The following is a 19,897-nucleotide window of genomic DNA, read 5'->3' on the forward strand; positions in this document are numbered from 1 at the left end:
TGAAAGAATCTGAAGTTGAAAGAATCTGTAATAGATATAAAAAAAGATAATATGGTGGTTATAACTGGTAAATATGCTACAGGGAAAATAATGTCTCCATACACACAGTAACAAACCCATCAGTCTTGCCTGATGATAGACTTCTCTCTGACTTCCTTGGTGAACATCACTGTTCTGTAAAATTGGGCAATTGTTTAATTGACAAACTAGAGAAATTTTGATTATTTTTGGAATTTTTTGCCACTTAAAATTTGGGTTGAGATGTCAAGCCTGGCTGCTGGACCTCTTCACTGAAATGTTGTCTGTACTTTTACATTAATAATACAGTCCCTGAATTTCTGCATTGAACCCAGTTATCAAGAGCCTCCTACAACATTAAAAGGCAAATTCATCATGAAACCCACTAATCTTTATTTCTAGTACTACGAAAAGACCCCAGTATTCTGTGGTAACTTATTCTTGCACTACCTGTTCTTGTAATTCCAGCACTTAAAACTGGATAACTAATTCAGGTCACATAATTAAACTTGCCTGAATTTGATTAATTATAAAAAAAATCCCCCTGTAAAGTGGGTAAACACTACTGCATGGCATTTAAATACAATATCATTACAGAAACACAAATTGCTTCTTAACTGTAAAGTTATACAACTGCTGCTGTTCAAAACTATTAGCACATATCACTGCTTGACCTTGACTGAGTCCAAATACATTGAGAAACATCTGATGGGATAATGTGGAAATGGCTGCTTAAATGCTCCTGGTTGTAAGACTGTAGACTCTGAATTCTGTGCATGGTCTTTGCTCCTCCATACTCTCCTGTGGTTTTGTGAGTGCTTTGCTTTATGAGTGTTACATCAGGAACCCTTCCCACTGAACTATGTGTGACAGCTGGATCCCAGAGTGAAAGTGCACTTGAAGATCTGGATGCCTCGACATCTGAAGAAACTAAGAGAAGTTTTACCTGTCCAATTTCCTCATGATTTTTGGGAGATAATCTGAGTATTTTTCAGAAGCCAACATTAAGGGGAAGCTGGTCAGAAGACTATGGTTACACAGAATACAACTGTGATCTTATTCAGGTGTGACTTGTCAGCAAAGATACAAAGAAAATACTGTAAAGTACCTGTATTCAAAGTCCTATGTCTGTTAAAGCATGTCTGTTATCATCAGTTCATGTGCTGATATAACACCATACTATCATGGTTATGAATGCTGAATTCCTCCAATGATGATGATATTCCATAAATAAAAAAATATGAAGCTCAAAAAATGGAGGATGAACTCTCCCACTCAGATACAGATAACTGGAATGACATTTTCTCAGAAGGTTTTATTGGGAAAGTTATCACTGACCTTTTTATTTTCCTGGAATAGATGTACCGGTCGGTTGCAACAGCATAAGAAATAAGATTTTTATCCAACCATTTTAAAACTGTAATTCTCCAAAAGTAGACTCCAGCCACATTGCTGTGGTAAAGGCCAGAGATGCATCACACAAACTGATGCTCTAAGAGAGCAGTTTTAAAAGTTGTGGCAGCTGGTATATTTGTGCTGTCAATTTACAGGAATGATGCCAAGACACAGAGCAGCATTACAACTTACCTAGCCAAGGCAGTGCTACAAAAACTGAAGAAATTAGTCTATTTCATGTGCTACCTTCTTGATGGAGTACATTACTCCAAAGCAGAGTATACAAAACAATTATCAACAAGTGAACAAACTTGTAAAACTTTTTTTAAACATAATTTATACTTGGAGCCTATAAGTTTATTTCAATATCTAAGGTGACAGAGAGGCATTTTCCTCATGATGCACTGTCAAAATGCTGACATGTAGGGACAGCATCCAGGTGCTTCTTCTGTTTTGTCATTAGGAGAACTATCCAGAGGACTCACATGCAGGATGATGTTTACACCATGTGGACCAATGCAATTTGGCATGCACAGGCAGCTGGAAGAAAGGAACACCCATCCAAAAGGTCTAGATATATAGGAACACAAACCTGTACTAAAAGAGAATCAAAATACAGTGTGTAGGTTAAGTCTCTACCAAACACAGGGGTTACTGATTATTAACATAAGCAAAGCACACTTGGAGATTACTGTGTCTACAAACACAAGTACTGAAGTATATGCAGGGCTTTCTTATGCTTTAGATGCAATTGGAATAAATCTTGTGATGGTTCTGAATTGTATGATCTGTGATTCTCCCATGTCTTTTATTTCTGTATCACATATAAAATTTTCCTTTGTGCTTAGTGGCTACTCTCAACTCTGATTTGTTGCATCACTGCTTCTTACTGCTTTATGTAAAATTTGCATTCATTGATAATGTTTGTTCAGTCTAACTGTTACACAGAGCTTTGAACTAATTGCTCTCAATTAATCTGTTCCACTTAGCTTATAGCTAAGATAGCTTATTTATCAGATTGGGAAAGATAGATTTAATGGTGCTTGCTGGATACAAGTTATTTAATTGGAAATACCTGGGTGCTTAGCTCACTTCGTGCTCTGGCAATTAAGGACAATTTGGAAAAGTGTTTTTCCCCCTACTTGATTAGGTATCCAAAGAAGTAGACAAAACAAATGACAACACCACCTAGCAATATTGGTTAAAATAAAAGCCCAGCAGCCAAATTACTTACTATGAGAAATGTGAACCATCCCCATCAATTCCAATGCTGTGTTACATTCGTTTTGCTGTATCTTTGCCTACCAAGTAGGTAAATGGTAAAATTTCTTTCAAAATGCATAGCTCTATGCCTGCCTCTATACAATTATCCCTTTCCACAAATAAGCCCAATCAACAGAAGAAATTATTTTTCTTGATTAAGCTCCCACATTTCTCTTGGGATGAAACAAAACAAACAATTAATCTTTCCTTATTTGTTCTCAGATGAACCTGCAACCCTTAAATGTACAATAACCAGGGTACCTGTGGCAGGCAGTCGGCAGCAATTAGGCTTGTGCTGAAAATGAATGGACTAGAGTCAGAATGCCTAATCTGCTGAGAGTTTCTACAGGAGGGCAAGGTTAGACCACGAAAATTCCCTTGCTGTGGAAACACTGTTAAAAATTACCACCTGACTTCAGCATAATTAACAAGGTTTGGGAATTTATATGAACTGAGTAATTGAAAAGAATTAGCAAGAGATATATACATTAATCTTTGCCAGTTACAACATGCCTAATGAAATTAAAGGTTCTACTTCTGCTTCATGCTTTGTTTCTGCAAACTTTTTTCATCTACAGAAGAAAAAGTATATTAGATAAAGACAATTATAATTATAAGAAATTAAAAAGAAGAAACTGCACCACAAGCCTCAATTTTTACATCAACACTTGAAAATTTTATTATATATAACTCACAGTATTTATTGTAAGTAGCCCTGGAAGTTTCTTAAATTAATGTCCCTATTTTCAAAGTCTATAGGAAAAATGCATATCAGAGTTATAAATTTAGGCATCATTCAATAATGTGTATTTGTTTGCAAATGTACCTTCACAGAAATTCAAGTCTATCTCAGTCAAAAAATTCTGTAATGAATGGGTTTAGTAAAATGAGCTTTTTTATATGTAACTAAATCTATATTATATTTGGACAACAGAGACAATAAACAGGAGGCAAAAAAAAGGACAATCAATAGTGATGTGGGTAGACATAGACAATATTAGAGAAGATAACAACCATTTGTTATTCTTCTAAGCTACCCATGACCACAGGACCTTCCCCCTTACTTCACCCTGAAATCCTTCAACATCTTTCAAAAAGGAGTCATCTAAGACATCATAAAAGCCAAGAAAAGGCAGCATGCATAGACACATGGGAATTACACCTAATTCAAGAGCATTCAATTTACTACAGAACCAAACGAGAAGGCTCACTGACCACCATGCCACAGCCTGTCTGAGGAAGACTATTTGCCTCTTTCTCCGCTCACCTCTCTTAGCTACCGATAGACCAGCTCTCATGTTTTGCTGAGCAGTCCTTTTAGCAAAGAATTCTGTTCCTATGCTCCTTCCTTTCAACATCTAAACCAGAAGTTAAAGAATTACTGCTTATTTATTTCAGTATCTTTCTGGTAACCCCCTGTGATTAGTTCCACAACTTGTTGGGTTTTGTTTGCCTTTTTTTTTGTTGTTGTTGTGTTTTTTTTTTTGTTTGTTTGGTTTTTGTTTGTTTGTTTTTTTTTGTTTGTTTGGTTTTTTTTGTTTTGGTTTTGGTTTTTTGGGTGGTTTTTTGTTTGTTTTTTGGTTTTTTTGGGTTTTTTTTCAGAATGGTCTATGTTAAATGATACAAACAATATTGGACAATAAAGTTATTATGGCACACTAGAATCAAGCTGTAATTAAGCTTCCTTATGTATAAGGATTTATTTAACATTGCTTACACATGTAGCATGATCCTACACTACTTTTCCCCCCAGAAGGAGTTCTTTATTCAAAGCATATAATAAATGGTTCAGTTATTCCATATTTTGTTTTCTTCCTCTGGCTTCAGAACACAGGCTGTACCTTATGTGCAGATTCAAATCCTGATGTAAAAAAAGAATTATTTGCTTCTTCATGAACATTTTTCCCCTGCCTTCATGTGCAATTTATAAATGTGTAAAGAATATTAGTGGTGGATCTTCATTCACACAAAGAGTGTATGCAGAAGAATGCTGCTAGATTGTATAAGGTCAATGTAATCTACATTGTAAATGTAAACTACATTCTAATTTAGTGCTGTATACTACTGAACAACCTTAACAAAACATAGTGTATTACACTACACATGCAATAATAAAATACTCCTTCAGTAGAAAGTAAGTTTATCCCTTTATTAGCAATTCATTAACTTTATGGACTAATTTTGACAAAAAAGCCCTTAAGATTTAATTTGCTTTGAAAGTCCAAATTGTATACCTAAATATAAGAATTTGTATACCTAAATATAAGAATTACGTTATGTAAAACAGCACAGAAAAGGAACTGAAAATGTTTTTAAAATGCTATGGATTTATTAAAAAGATGGGGGAAACTTAAGTCTTTCTATCGAACTTCAGGTTGTGATAAAAAGACTGCAGGAATTACTGCCCCTTCCTTCCTTCTTTATTAGAAACATTTTTTGACTTCCCTCCACCTTTGCCAAAGATGTCAAGCAAATCTATTAAATATGTATTAAGGAAAAAGAAAAATTTACTGCCTATACATCAAATGTGGAGCTGCATTCAGGATAAGGAAGATGACCACATTTTCTTTCACCACAGCTAAATGAATTAAGTATCTTATACTTTGTATGGATTTAGAAGGAATCAGGGCTGTTAGCACAGTGACTTAGACAGAGAACTTAAATTCTTTTTCTTTCATCTTAAATATTTTCCACTTATTCTGAGCATGTATAATCATGACAGAGACCATTTCTCACTGTATGGGAATACATGGTTAGTACACTTTGATGTTCATCTTAACTTGGGGAAAAGGATGTAATACAATATCATTATGATAAACAGTATAATGAAAAGAGAACAAGCACTTAGACATGGTTTCTAAACCTGTCACAACAACTAATGTAAATTCTGTGCTTAACTGAGTAAAATTTATTTTGATCACCTCTAACATATAAGAGTAAAATGAGAGAGTTCATGCAGCACAATTCTATACAGCAAAACCAAACAGATTATTGAAGATGAAGGAAAAAAATATTAATCATAAATCACAACATAGCACAAGTTGAAAAGCAAAAATTTAACTCCTAAAACACAAACCAGGTAATTTTCTGAGCATGCTTGAAAAATGCTTTAAATAATTCTTCATAAATCTCTGCAGACAGACATTTTTTTAAAAAGTGTCTCCTTTAAATTACCTACAGAATTGTTTTACTTCCGTTTTCTTTGGCTTTCTGCTTCCTCTTAACAAAAATATGCAATCCTGCATGTGTCAGGCACACTCCTTTAAAATCCACAGCCATCTAAACCCAGCCATGTATCTTTACCACCAAAGAAACACGTATGCACAACAGAATCTTAAAAAAGCTGGTCACAGCAATGATGGATTTAAGTTATTAACCAATCAAAAAAAGATGGATGGTGGTCTGCTTTTCTTAATCTACATCATCATCTAGATCTATTTAAGGATATGTGGTACACTAACAAACTTAGTTAAGGTTTCGATAAAATCAGTAGAATAATCTGCCCTGTTACATTGAGACTGTATCGATCAATAAAATCACTTGTACTAGGAAAGTACTGTTAAGTACTGACAATCCCAGCCATTAATATTATTTAACACTCTGCTCACAATCTTTAATGAGGACAAAGAACATTTTGTCTTTTTATACTTATCATACCATTGCTTTTTGAATTCCTTACAGGAGCTGTTCAGCCTTGATTACTGCACACTAAATGGAGTTAGAGATGGAAGACACTGAATAATTTTGGATGCTGGAGAGAATTTTCAATGTGATTAATAGATGTGGGTGATTCAACAGACTTTCTAGCAAAACATCAGTTAAATCTTATTTCACTGAATCCAACTTTTTTTTTGCAACTTTCTAATGCTAGACCCTTTCTTCTCAGCATATTCTCCTGCATTTAAAATAAAACTGGTTTCCAGAAACATCAATCAGGAAGATAAGCATCTGCTCTGGACTTGCTGGGCATTTTTTTTTTCTGCAAATAAGCCAATTTGATCTTAAATTAGTTAGAAATAGATCCTAATAGTGAATGTGTACATAGGACAAAGGGAAGGACAGCCTCTGCACCACCTCTTTGTGGCACCTAATGAATGATACAAGGAAGTCAAAGTCATTTCTATCCACTGCTCCTCTCAGACAAGGGGAATGGTTAAGCAGAAGCCTAGTGGAAAAAATCCACACAGAATGAGATGAGGAACACACAGAATAAGGTGGAGAAGAAAAAAAAATAAGCCCATATTTTGCACAAAACTTTTATAGCTTAAAATTTCAACCTCTGAATTCAACTTTTAAGTTTACAACCAATTATGTCCCATATATAAAGCATTTGGTCTGAAAAAGACTTGACAAGTGGTTTTTCACAGTCACATCACCTGCATGCCTATTCTTTAGGTATGTATGTATGTATGTATGTATGTATGTATCTATCTCTATAGATACATCTCAATTATTCAAATATGTCTTCTCAACCACATAATTAACTCCTTTTTCTTTTTAGATAGTGGTCATGACATATACAGGGCTCAGTTCCTGAAAACATGTTAATGTTTAAACAAATATAGTAACAAGCTGAAACACAAGCATGTCTCTAACTACTTTAAGGATTACATAAGAAAGGTCATTGCTTCAGACCAAAGATCCAGTTAGCACTGTATCCTATATCCCAAAATGGCTATGAATCGATATCAAGGAAGAGTATAAATGCACAATTCTACCATAGAAGACATTTTTCTTCAAAACAAAATCAGCTTCAAAAGTTATTTTCAACTAGAGGACCTTCTATGCTTGATATAGGCTGTACTTTCATATACCTTTCCAGCCTTCCAATTGAACTAACTCAAAATTTTGTGTTCACAACACCCTTTGGTGAAAGTACACAGGCATGTGGGAACAATTAAATGCTTGATACAGAATGGATTTCTGAAAATATAAAGGAAGAAAAATTGTAATGAATGGATAAATGTGATGAATGAACATGGGCAGAATGGATAAATGTGATGAATGTGAATTGCACAGAAATAAAATTTAAATAGTTGAATGATGGTTGAATATTTCTAAGATCATTTTGCTCCTGCATTTCCATAATTAAATAGTAAGCAACTTGATTCATTTTTATTGAGCAAAGAAAATAAAATGTCCCATAAAAGTGCATGTATCACATACAGTGATCTCAGTAATTCTAAACATCTCCAACAGCACCAGTCACCTCTACAGACATTACATATGTAACATCAAAAACTGTTCCACTTAGGAAGCACTTACAGATTATATCTGATTGTAGACATCCATATCAGCATAAGCCACAATCAAGACCTTCCTTTCTTTATATGAAGTCCTAGTTTTTGTTCTGCTTAAGAGAGCTCAGATAGCTTTTATGTACTACCATGGGACCATTTTTACCTTTACTTCAAAGAGAAAACAATGAAAAACCATGTACATCACTAAGCATTTCTTTTCTCCAAATAGATTTCTTTTCTTTTCTGGTCCTACTCCTACTCCAGAGTTCTGAAGCAGGATTTCAGCTGCAATTACAGAACAAGTGTATTTGGCTATTGAAAGGCAAAGCTCTAACAAACACACTATATGGAGTACTTGCACACTGGCATCAGGAGCCTAAATTCCTCATTTTAGAGCAGAGATCTCTCCAGTCTTCTTGACAATGGACAAGGTTATAAATGGCTGAGTTTGCATTCCTTCTTGTTAGAATAGCAAGAGGTCACAACAGAAATTGAAGCAGTTAAGCAGTGAAGAACTAATGAAACTCCTCACGAGGTGATGGAAAACTCTTTTTTCTTCACAATTTGATAAAAAACCCTGAGAAATCACATTAACAGGGACAATGACTGAAGCTCAAGGAAAGCACAATTCTTGTCCCCAGCTGAATATGAAATGCTGTATTAGGTCTGAAATGCTCTGCAACAGAGTTTTCAAATAAACAAAAAGAACCTTACAGTATTTTTAACTGAATCTAAAACTTTTATAAAGTAACATAATAAAATTAGATCAACTTAAAAGAAAATAGTACAAAAATTTTGTTTATATCCACTGTCCAGTCAGGAAAGGTTATTTACTTAAACTTTACCACAAGGAATTTTCTATCAATGCTTATTGAAGTAATTAAAGAAAACCATAGTGGCCTATGAAGAAAAGACACCTTGAGCCAAATTTTCTATATTGACAGTTTGTCCTCTGTAGTCTAACTAACTACAGAAATAGCACATTTGTCCTCATTTTTTGCAGTTGGGGTTGAACTGTTCCCCCAAAAAGAATTTAAAAAAGCAATATAATAATGCGTGCTTTTCTTCTTTATATTTGTGATGAGCTTACTCATAAAGCAACTACATATTATTCATTACATTATTACATTCACTGTTTTCCTAACTCCACCCTGCTGGAAATCATGACAGCTAAGGAGTATAGAATTGAATTTTAATTTCTTAAGAGAAAAACCATAACAGATATGGTTTTATTTATATTTTTCAGGAAAGATTGGTAGTTAAAATATTTTTGAAGAGAATTGCATTCTGAAGAATACTGAAATATAGGTCAAAGTGCTTCTCAGATCTCCAGATTATTTCCTTAAATGGAAAACAAGTCCAGTTTCTCTAGTCCAGTTTCATAAATGCTATAATTCATTTTTAAGATTTGGATTCCTGAAACTACTGGAATGTTGAAGTTCATCAAGTCTTCACGTCTTACAGCCAAGGAGCTTTTTAACCAATCTTATCTCCAGGAATCAGGACTGTTCTCTTCATAAAAAATTCAAGAATAAATAAAAGACAAGTATGTTTTCTTGACCTCAGCCATGAGAGAAATATTAACTCTACATATTAATTCTGGTTGGAGATGTATGTACATAGAGACCCTATATATATACAGAGCACTTCAGAAGGTCTACAACTCTCTGCTTTATATTAGAGCCTTGCTAGTCACAAGAAGAATTTCTTCAGGTCACCCAGACCACATGAAATGAGTTAGTACCCTGAAACTTATAAAAAATATGGGCCTCCTTCAAAATCTCTCCTTGTAAGCAAATTATTTCAGTGAGGACTAGCAGCAGCTACCAAGTCTCATGCTGAGGTGTGGGTGCTACTTCAAAGTGAATTCTGTTAATGATGCTTGTTATCTTGTTGGACTGATGATATCAGCAAATGATGAGATTTCTTTAGCCCAAGGGGGTTGAAAATATCTATTCCATTGAACTTTAAAAGGCAGACCTGTCAAAGGGCAAGTCCCTGGGGCAGACAGACTGGATGGCAATAACATCCAGTGTCAGCTTACTGGGACAAGGATATGACCTAACTCCAAATGAGCAGGTGGCTAGATCAAATTCTTCCCCATTACCAATTCAGAGGAAATAAGCACTGTAAAAACTGCTCCTCCAATAGTATATCATATGAAATGTATTTGTAACAAATACTGATTTGATCCAAAGCAGCTGCAGCTGCTCTGATAGCCAGTTAGATAAGGTCCCTCCAGTGCCACCCCTCAACGTTCAAAATAAGACCCCAACTACCGTTCACTTGGTCCATCTACAAAATTACTTACTAAATTCAGACACAGTAAAAACTATGGAAAAGGGAGTTTTCAAATGATTTATATCTTATTTAAATACACATACAAACCAAATTATATTTCTGTATTGCTTTATGTAACAGTTAATCCAAGACTGGACAGTGGATGTAAAAAACCCCAAACCAAACAAACACCATCCAGAAGCTACAATGAAGCCTGCTTCATCATCTTCCACACTTACCTTCACCTTCTGGTACTATAAAGCAAATACATTTATCTACACTCACTACTATGAGGAGTCACAGGCTTTCAGGGTAGATCCTTTTGGCAGTCCTTCTCAAATTATAGGCGCCTTATACAACCAGCTACTTAAAATCCTTATGTTCTACATTTCTTCAACACAAAGCTCCTCATGAAGCTCATCAAGAGAATATATTTCTAACCATAAATAAATATTAAGTTCAAATCTTACTGCAGACTAAAACTACTATCAAGAGAGATTTTTGTGAGTAATAGTGTAACCCAGTGATTCATTTTACAAATTTAAAATCAAAACCACCTGAATTCTCATCTCTGCTCTACTGCAAGCTACAAGCTCAGATATACAAGTAAGTAACTATAAAGTTTCTTAGTGATGGCCACCACAAGGTAGTAAAAGCTGGTTAATTGCTCTTCTACTGGCAGTAACAGGTGTTTTGAGATTTAAAGGAGACCAAGGGGAGGCCTCATTTTCAACATCCTCAGGAGGAGAAGAGGAGGGGCAGGCACTGATCTCTTCTCTGTGGTGACCAGTGACAGGACCCAAGGTAATGGCCTGAATTTATGTCAAGGGAGGTTTAGGCTGGATATCAGGAAAAGTTCTTCACCCAGAGGGTGGCTGGGCACTGAACAGACTCCGCAGGAAAGTGATCACAGCACTTCTTGAGAGAGCTCAAGAAGTGTTAGGACAGTGCTCCTGGGCACATGGGTTGACTCTTGGGGTTGTGCTGTGCAGGCCAGGAGTTGGACTCGATGATCCTTGTGGGTCCCTTCCAATTCAGTTTATTCTGTGATTTTTCTTATTTAGCAAAGACTAAATCAGTTCAGCCTAAGTGCTTTGTGCTGTAGTTTAAGCTCATGCACAGAGACATTTACCATGATAAGCAGAGTAGCAATAGCTTATTTCTTCATACTAATTTGCTTGAACATTTGGGGCCACAATCTGTCATTCACTATTTTTGCATCTGTTTCCTCATTAATAAATTACACATAATCCTTCTTGACTCTTGTCAGTCAGTTGATTGTTCTCAGTATTCACAAGGACTCTGTAAATATTATTATACATGCAGTTGAATTACTAAGCATATTAGTGCTCTAGTCAATTGTTTCACAGTATAGAAAACAAAAGTAGCACATTCCAGTCAAACTTGTAAAAGTCTTACTTAAAAATAGTGTAAGGTAGAACATAATTTCAAAATTACATTAAGATTTGTCTACTATAACAAGAAAAAGTCCTGACCCAACCTTTCAAAAACAGATGTAAAATAAGCAGTCTTACAACAATTAGCTGCCAGTGGCTACTCATACATTAAAAAATAATAAATAAATACTTTTTGTAGCTCAAAATTTAATAATACTTAATTTATTTGTAATTTTGCTACTCTTCAGAAAGATATAATGAAATGTTTCTGAGCTCCTGTCTATCCATTTCAAGAAAGAAACAACCTGTGCTGAAAGGATTTAAAAGAGCGGTTTCATAATGAAAAGGTCACAAAAAGTAACAAGGTCCTGGCAACTGCAGCACCTTCTGTCTTAGGGGAATGTCTTGCTTTCTTTACTATTTAGTAGAGAGTGATTCTACTACCCTCATTTAATGTCAATATTTTTATCTGCATTTAATTACAGACAACTACTTAATTAAAAATATCTTAAGAACCCAATATGTACCTTGTCAGGTACAGGTTTGTATTCCATGGCCATCTGCCAAAACAAATTTATTGAATGAACATTACATCTGTGTAAATAGCTCAGTATTTGCATATGGTTCTGGTTGATTTTATACAAAACAATTAATGACTGGTATCTCTTCATAAAAGTTTATCGGCTGCACAAATGTCTGGCTACAAGCACCACCACTGACTAACGACAGTAGTAGCCAAACAACTCCTACAGATAAACTGTCAGTAGTACCACCTGAAAACATGTTTACAATATTTTACATACATGGCGTGAATAAAAAACTGATCATGTGTTCTGAAATTGTAGTATATTTCTACACTGTGCTTTGGCAAATGCTTGGCACTATTAAAAAGAGTCTCATAACTTAAGTGCCTTATTACCAAATTTTCATTGTCTAGAACCAGGCTCTAATTATCTTAAAAGTTAAAATTTAACTGATGATTAATTCTGCTTTCTATTAGTGGAAACAGAAATTAAGTACTTTGACAAAAGTATTAACGACTTTACTTCTTGTTTAAATTAGTATGCACATTAGTATGGATATAACTTGAGGCTTGTCATGTTTTAAACAGATGATGCCCATCAGTCCCTTCCAACCAAAACCATTGCATGTTCCTATGACAGCCAACAGCAATAGATTAGAGGAAGAGTTAATTAAATGTGCAAGACTGCAAAAGAACAAGAATTGACTAACTCTTCCAGTAGGGGGAGATGTTCTTTTACAGTTTATCAGCAATTAAAAATGATAACCAGATTACCTCTCTACCTTTTCAATGAAATCAACTGCTTAAGACTAACTGGTACATGTACCTTGGTAGTGATTATGTCCAAAAGAAAGTTGTATGGAAATCAGAAAAACCAAAAATTCACTGGAAGTGGTCAATGTGAGTAAAAATAGAAGACCATTATTCTGCCTTTCCTCCCAAAACAATTATGTTTTGACACCTTATTTCTGTGAACCCCTTCAGTAAAACAGCACTTGCATTACTGTGGCTGAAAGTGCAGTGAACTCAGAACATGTTTAGAGGAATGCCATCATCTGGCTTTGCCACTAGAGAAACAGCTGTGAACGTACACCACGGGCCATTTTTTAAAGCAATCATGTTGACAATAGAAATTCCATTTATTAAAAATGAATGGGATTTATTCCTGATATATATAGATGTCTATACAACTGCATCATTCCTGAAGACTCCTTTTATTGTCTTTATCAAAATCATGACCCATCTAGGTAGAACCTAAGACTTAAGGCAAATGTCCAAACCAATTGAGATTAATATGAGATGACAGGTGCCTATTTCAGCTAGAGGAACAATTAATATACAGGCATGTGTAACAGAGTGACATGAATATGATGAGCTGATGCTTCCCTAGTCTGTCTAAATAGAAGTGAGATAAATAAAGTCTTCTTATAGTTTTTCTACAACACACAAGTCAGAACAACTTTGGAACGAATAACATTATTTTCCCCATTTTAGGCAGAAGAAAATGAAGGTTCACCAAAGTCACTGAGCAGCCTTTGGAAAATCAGGTAAAAAATGCAAAACAGTCTGGATTTTTAGCTGGTAGGTCTGCTAAGTGAACAGAAATCACTGCTGCTGGTAAGTACACAGGTCACTTCCCACCTCTAAAATTGCTTATTAGTAAAACACTGCACTTCATACTTTCTAATGCTGTGGAAATAGATGCGGCTTTTACTTTCACCAGTCTGCAAGGAGACACACCTGCAAGTACAACTCCAAGCCTTGTCGTCGCTGCTCCAGGACCTTGGGGACCCAATTTCTCACATGCTTTGAAGGGATCTCTGGTGTTCTTATGAACTTCTTGAGCTGCAAAGGAAAAAAAAAAAAAAGGCATAAAAGCCTATGCATTAAGGACAATAGTATAGAAACGAAGTTACTTACAGTCATCTCCCTGAAATAATAGGAGATGTCATACTTACGGAATGTGGTTAAAAATCTTCGTATCCAGTTGCCCTGGACAGTAAAGAGTAGCCCTACTAACAATTTTTTGTAACTAATAGCCTGAAAATAAAATGGCAACCACTACATGAGAATATTTGAAATTGGAATTTCCCATTGGTCTACCTGGGACAATACCTCACAACATTACCACAACATAACCAGAAATTACCTTGCTAAGTGCAGCGAACACATGATGATGGCTTTTAACTCCAGATATAGGCAATTATGAACAGGTGTGAAACATGAACAGGGAGGAGTGCTAACCATTTCTCTAGAGAGCTGGCAATCAAGAGAGTGAAATATTGATGCTCTCAAAGTGTACCAACAGACTGACAGTCCGTGTTTAATATCTTACACAGAGAAATAACAAGATTGTCACTGATTATATTTCAAAGAGAACTCCATAACTATTCCTCTAAAGATTCGCACAGGAAATCTTATACATGCATCTACATAGATCTATATATAAAGTGTATCTATATAGATCTATATACACACATACCATATATATATATATATATTTATATATGCATACATATGATTGTATATAGGTAGACAAAAACATGCAACCTGACAGTACTAAAAATCCTCTTGCTGGAGCAACATATTTATTTGAAATCAAAAAATATTAATGTTTTCCTCAAAACTACAGAGCAAAAATAATAACTGAAATAGACTCCACTGCATTTTAATAGAAGGTGGCATTCTTTCTGTTGGATATTGCCTCTGAGTAAATCTGAAGCAAAGAATGCAAGGAAAGAAATTCAAAACTGACTTTGACATGCATACCCATGGGAGACTGAGAATTTACATTTCATCTTTGAGCTTGCTGGGATGTCACTACAGGAAAAAGCAGTGGCAACGTATCAACGTCTCTGCAGTCACAAGTATCGAAGCTGCAGCTGGGAAACGTCAATTGCTCTGGAAATATTTTGCAACTTCCTTATTTCTTAACAGTGCTAAATTAAAATTAAACGTGAAGTGAGAAAAACAACACTCGAAAATAAAACTCCAAACCCAGCCACATTTACTAATAGATCTTAAAAACAGAATACAACCTCCCATTTTCCCCTCTAAATTGATTGGGGATGTTGAAGAAACATGGTCACCGCTGTTGTGAACTACAACAGCACCTGCAAGGGAGCAACAAATGAGGAGAATGCTCCAGATGAGTGCAGACATATCTGAAACTATACAAGCGTCCACCAAGACCTAGCTGCTTACAAGATAAATACTCTGTGGCTGGTAACTCAGCTGATGATTAACAATCCCCTTGTGCTCTGTGGCCCTGTTACATATAAAACATCCAAAACCCAACTATTTAATGTGCTGGCATAGATACTGGTTCTAAGTTTAAAGTCAACATTATACAGATATACAAAAGATATATTAAAAGCCCACTTTCTTATGCTTACAATAATCCAATCATATATATTGCTATAAATAATTATAACAATATCAAGGAATATTAAGCAAAACTACATATGCATTAGCTGTATTGCTTTAGACTTGTCCCAACACAAAACAAAACATATTTATCTGAGGACTATTACTGCCCATAGTACCTTCCTGTCTGTGACACTGACCTAATGCCTATTGACATACTGTAGTCTCTACTTCTTGAAAGACTTAAAGATGGTGAACATTATCAAGTAAAGAGTTATTTGTCCAATTGTGAAAAGAAGCCATGACACAGAGTATACACTAGTTATTCTAAAATTATAGACAATGTGCAAAACAAGAGGTTTTACACTTTAAATTTTTGGAAATTTCACTGCAGTAGTTTTAACACTGTGAGCTTCTAGCATTATTGTACTTAAAAAGAACGACCAATATTTATTAACATATAGGGAAAGAAGTATAAAAAGATATTTGGGAATAAATATGAACAAATGGTTGTATTTTAAACTACATTATACATGTAGAAATAATTCAATTCTTGCTAAAAAACCTTTCCACATCAGAATAATAAAACTTTTGTTCAGACTTATATATAATACTGTAATGGGAATGGTGCATAGCCTGACAAGCAAGGTTTGTTGTTCATAATCAGGGCAAAGCATAATGGTCTATGCAAACTATTTCATAGAAGCCAATATCTGTGGGTCGTTTCTGTGAAAAGAATAAATTGTACTCCTGGTGTAACATGGAAGTCTTGAAAATATTTTAAACCTTTTCCACTACAGCCAGATTGCACAGGAAGTGGGGCTTTACTCTTTTACACAACTGGAATCTATGAAAGATTGAACCCAAGACAGAAATCTAAACATGTTCTTGGAAACAGCTTTGTTTAAAAAATATAATGAATCAAAACAGTGATTGGCATTCTGATGAATGAACAATGAGCAACAGTCCTCCTTCCTCCACACAGTGCCGGCGAGACACACTGTTCCCCAGCGAAAGGCACAATCTACGTCCATCTTCTACCACAGATGTTCTCTACAGAAGCTTTGTTTCTCCTACGCTCTACAGACATCTCCAACACTAAGGCCACCTAGAATATGCAGCAAGTCTAAAGAGACCTTTCCAACTGCCATGTACTCACAGGAATTTAGAATGAAACATACATTTTAAATTAAAGGGGAAGAGAGGAAGATAAATACCATATTGGCATGCTGATAGCAAACTGATGCAAATACTTCCTCTAGGATTTCTGTAACACTGAAAGCACTAAGGCTCACAGTATGAGCTGTTCAACAATACTAACCAAAACTTTACAACTTCAAAAAGTCAGACTTATTAAAAAGGTATATTGTTGACAAAATATGCTATATTTGCAGAATAATAGAAACAAACAGCAAGTGAATGAGAAAATGAAACAAATTGAAACGTGGTGCGAAGTGCCTGGTTAGAATATCTGTTTTTCAGATTTGTTTGTTTTGCTGCTATTTTTTGCAAAGAGGTAAAGGGGCATCATTTATGATTTTTCTGGCGTTATAAGAAATCTCTGCAAAATGAGTTATTGAAGTGAAAATGGTGTACAAGAAGACAAATGAGTGAGACTGCAGTCATCCATGACTTTTATGTGGAGTAATTGTGCAGCTCCAGAAATTACAGTGAAGTTAAACCTGCTGTGCCATCTCTCTGGACAGCTAGATGTCCACAGTTATGTGATGTGGACCCTCCATCAGTTCTACTACCTGTCCATCCTGCAATGGGCTGAGGACAAGCCCAAGTACCCCCTCTACAAGAGGAGGATACTGTCAGTCTTGCAATCTGGACAATGACTGCTTGGAGCATGTCACCACACCCCCTATGAGTCATCCACCAGTTGAGAGTGGCTCAGGGACATCCAGCTAACCGGGATCTCCATTACTGTGGAGCACCACAAAGGTGGGCTTCAAGAAGGAATGCTTAGGTGTCCTGTGGGTGGCATCCAGCCTCCGTGTGCTGACTGTACTGCTTTCAGAACCATGCTATGCTCCTCCAGACACTGCAACCATGGATCCACCAGGGGATGGAGATATTTGGCAACAGTGTTGGATGAGCCATGGTGGAAGACACCATCACAACTATCCCAACCAAACACAGGATGAATGCAGAGCTGCTGGGGATGCTGGGGATGTCCCTCCAAAACTGCATAGTGACATTCATGCAGCAGCACGTGTGTGTTGCTGTGCAATGCAGCAGCAGAAAGGCCACCTCCTCCACTGCTGCTGGTGGGGATCCTGGCAGTCACCCCTCGGCTCCCATTGCCACTCTACAGAGAAAGAAGAGCCCCAGATTGAGTCAGGTAAGGCTGTGCCCAGGGCTGCAACTTCCAGACGGCACAGTAAATGCTCCCCTGACAGGTCACAGCAACTCCTGAAGAGAAGGGAAAGAGACCCCCAAGGCTCCTCCACCAAACAAGAACCCAGCACCACATCAGTGATGTTGGAAGGTGCCTTGGAACATGGCTAAAGCAGGACTGGGCATCAGCTGTGGCATGTGCCAGCCCTCAAAAGCTCCCAGCCCCAACTATTGAAATAAAATAAATGCACAAATCTATAGGAAAAGTCTCAGTGTTATTGACAGTATAGATTCTATCCTCACTCTTTTTTGCGTTTTTACTAGGTAAGAGGGAATGTTAATCCTAATGGGTCCTTCTACTTGTGCCAGGTACTGTATTATTGTTCCTCTAAAGGCAGGCACTAGCTTGCTCCATGCCTGCATACTTGCAGCTGATCCTGGGACAGGTGATGGGGCTCTCCAGAGCCAGCCCCTGACCCCACTGATCATCACCCCAGGCCTGTTTCCTCTTCTCTATACCTCCTGCTCCATGTCCCTGGGCTCTGCTCCGCTACCAGCCTGCACTGCCTGGTGCAGCCTTTCTATGGTGGTGCCCAAATCTCTCCTCTTGCCTGGAGTCACAATTTGGTGCTGCTTTCTACATCATGCCAGAGTCATACCCTGCCAGAGCAGGAGCCTAAGAAGGGGAAGTTCAAAGTCCTGCCCCTGTGAAGGGTCAGCTGCACATGGGGCAGCTGCCCAGATGGTGAGCAGCCTGGGAAAGGCTTCTGCCCACAACCACAGGCTTTCTTCTCCCTTTTCCAGATCCAGCCTTGATGCTGGCTTTTCTTCTTGTCTGCTTGCAAAAGACCCACCTGTAGTTGCTCAGCAGATAGATGCCAAGTGGCTGAGGACACAGAGTTTGCTTAGTTTGCAGAAAAGTATGATAAGGCGTGATCACATTATTTCCTGAAGAGGGGAAGTAGAGCAGGAGGTACTTCTCCCTGGGATCCAGTAACAGGACACGTGGGAATGACTCATAGCTATGCCAGGTGAGGTTCAGAGTGAACAACAGGAAACATTTCTTTACCAAGAGAGTGATCAAACACTGAAAGAGGCTTCCTCAAGAGGTGGTGGATGTCCCAAGCCTGTCAGGGACATTTGAACAATGCCCTTAATATAATACTGTAATTTCTGGTCATCCCTGCATTGCTTAGGCAGTTTGACTATAAAATTGTTGTATATATTTTCCAATTGAAAATATTCAATTATATTTTTAATTCTAATTCTGTACTACATTGCATTATACAATACTATACTATTCTAAAAATAGCTGGACTGCCTGCTTGGATAGGGTGCATTTTAAGGATATAAATCCTGATTTTTCCCTCTTAATGTCTCCTAGCCTATTTTACTGTATAAACTATATTCATCTGCTTTACCTTCTACTGCAGAATTATTCTCAGAATCATTCTCAGAATTATTCTCAAACAAAGCATTCATATACTGCAAGGCTTAGTGGTGGGTGGGTGGGTGTTTCTGACGCCGTTGCTTATTTGGTTTCATATTTAATATGAACATATGACGGTATCTGAGACATATCTGTACTAAAACAATAAACAAGAAAATGAGTATTAATAAGTGGCAGATGATACCATTACTGAGGCAAGATGCACTAGCACATCTTAATTATGGTGCAGTAAAGCAAATGGGTCTTGGCTTTAGACTTTGATGGGTCAATAGGCAGCTTTTGCTCAGACAAGTTTGCTTAAACCTATACTCCTTACAAGCCTGGCAAAATCATCCTCAGGTTAATGCTTCTTTCCTGAGCTAATTCAGGACCACCAGCAAACATACTGGTGAAACTAAACTCTTCCAACATTGCACTGACAGGAGCTGTAAATACCCATGCTGGTCTTTGTTGTTTGCAGAGCAAGCTTTTCCACAATGAAGGCAAGCAGCATCAGTCGTAGTAGCTGATTGTGCCCACACTCCACTGCCACTCAGACCTACAAACCAAGAGACATTTAGTTGACCCGAATACTGGGACTGAAGCTCTTCAGTACAGTCCCACTGCTAGTAATGGGCTGCAA

General features: G+C 36.8%; 1 protein-coding gene across 1 annotated transcript in view; it reads right to left on the reverse strand.

Annotated features, from left to right (window-relative positions):
• SNX24 (sorting nexin 24) overlaps positions 1–19,897 on the reverse strand; it is a 91,433-nt gene that overhangs the window by 22,653 nt on the left and 48,883 nt on the right. The window contains exon 3 of the mRNA XM_053968952.1: positions 13,857–13,961. Coding sequence (XP_053824927.1) covers positions 13,857–13,961 — 105 coding nt within the window. The remainder of the gene's footprint in view (positions 1–13,856; positions 13,962–19,897) is intronic.

Source organism: Vidua chalybeata, chromosome Z (assembly GCF_026979565.1).
Source record: "Vidua chalybeata isolate OUT-0048 chromosome Z, bVidCha1 merged haplotype, whole genome shotgun sequence".
Lineage (NCBI taxonomy): Eukaryota > Metazoa > Chordata > Aves > Passeriformes > Viduidae > Vidua > Vidua chalybeata.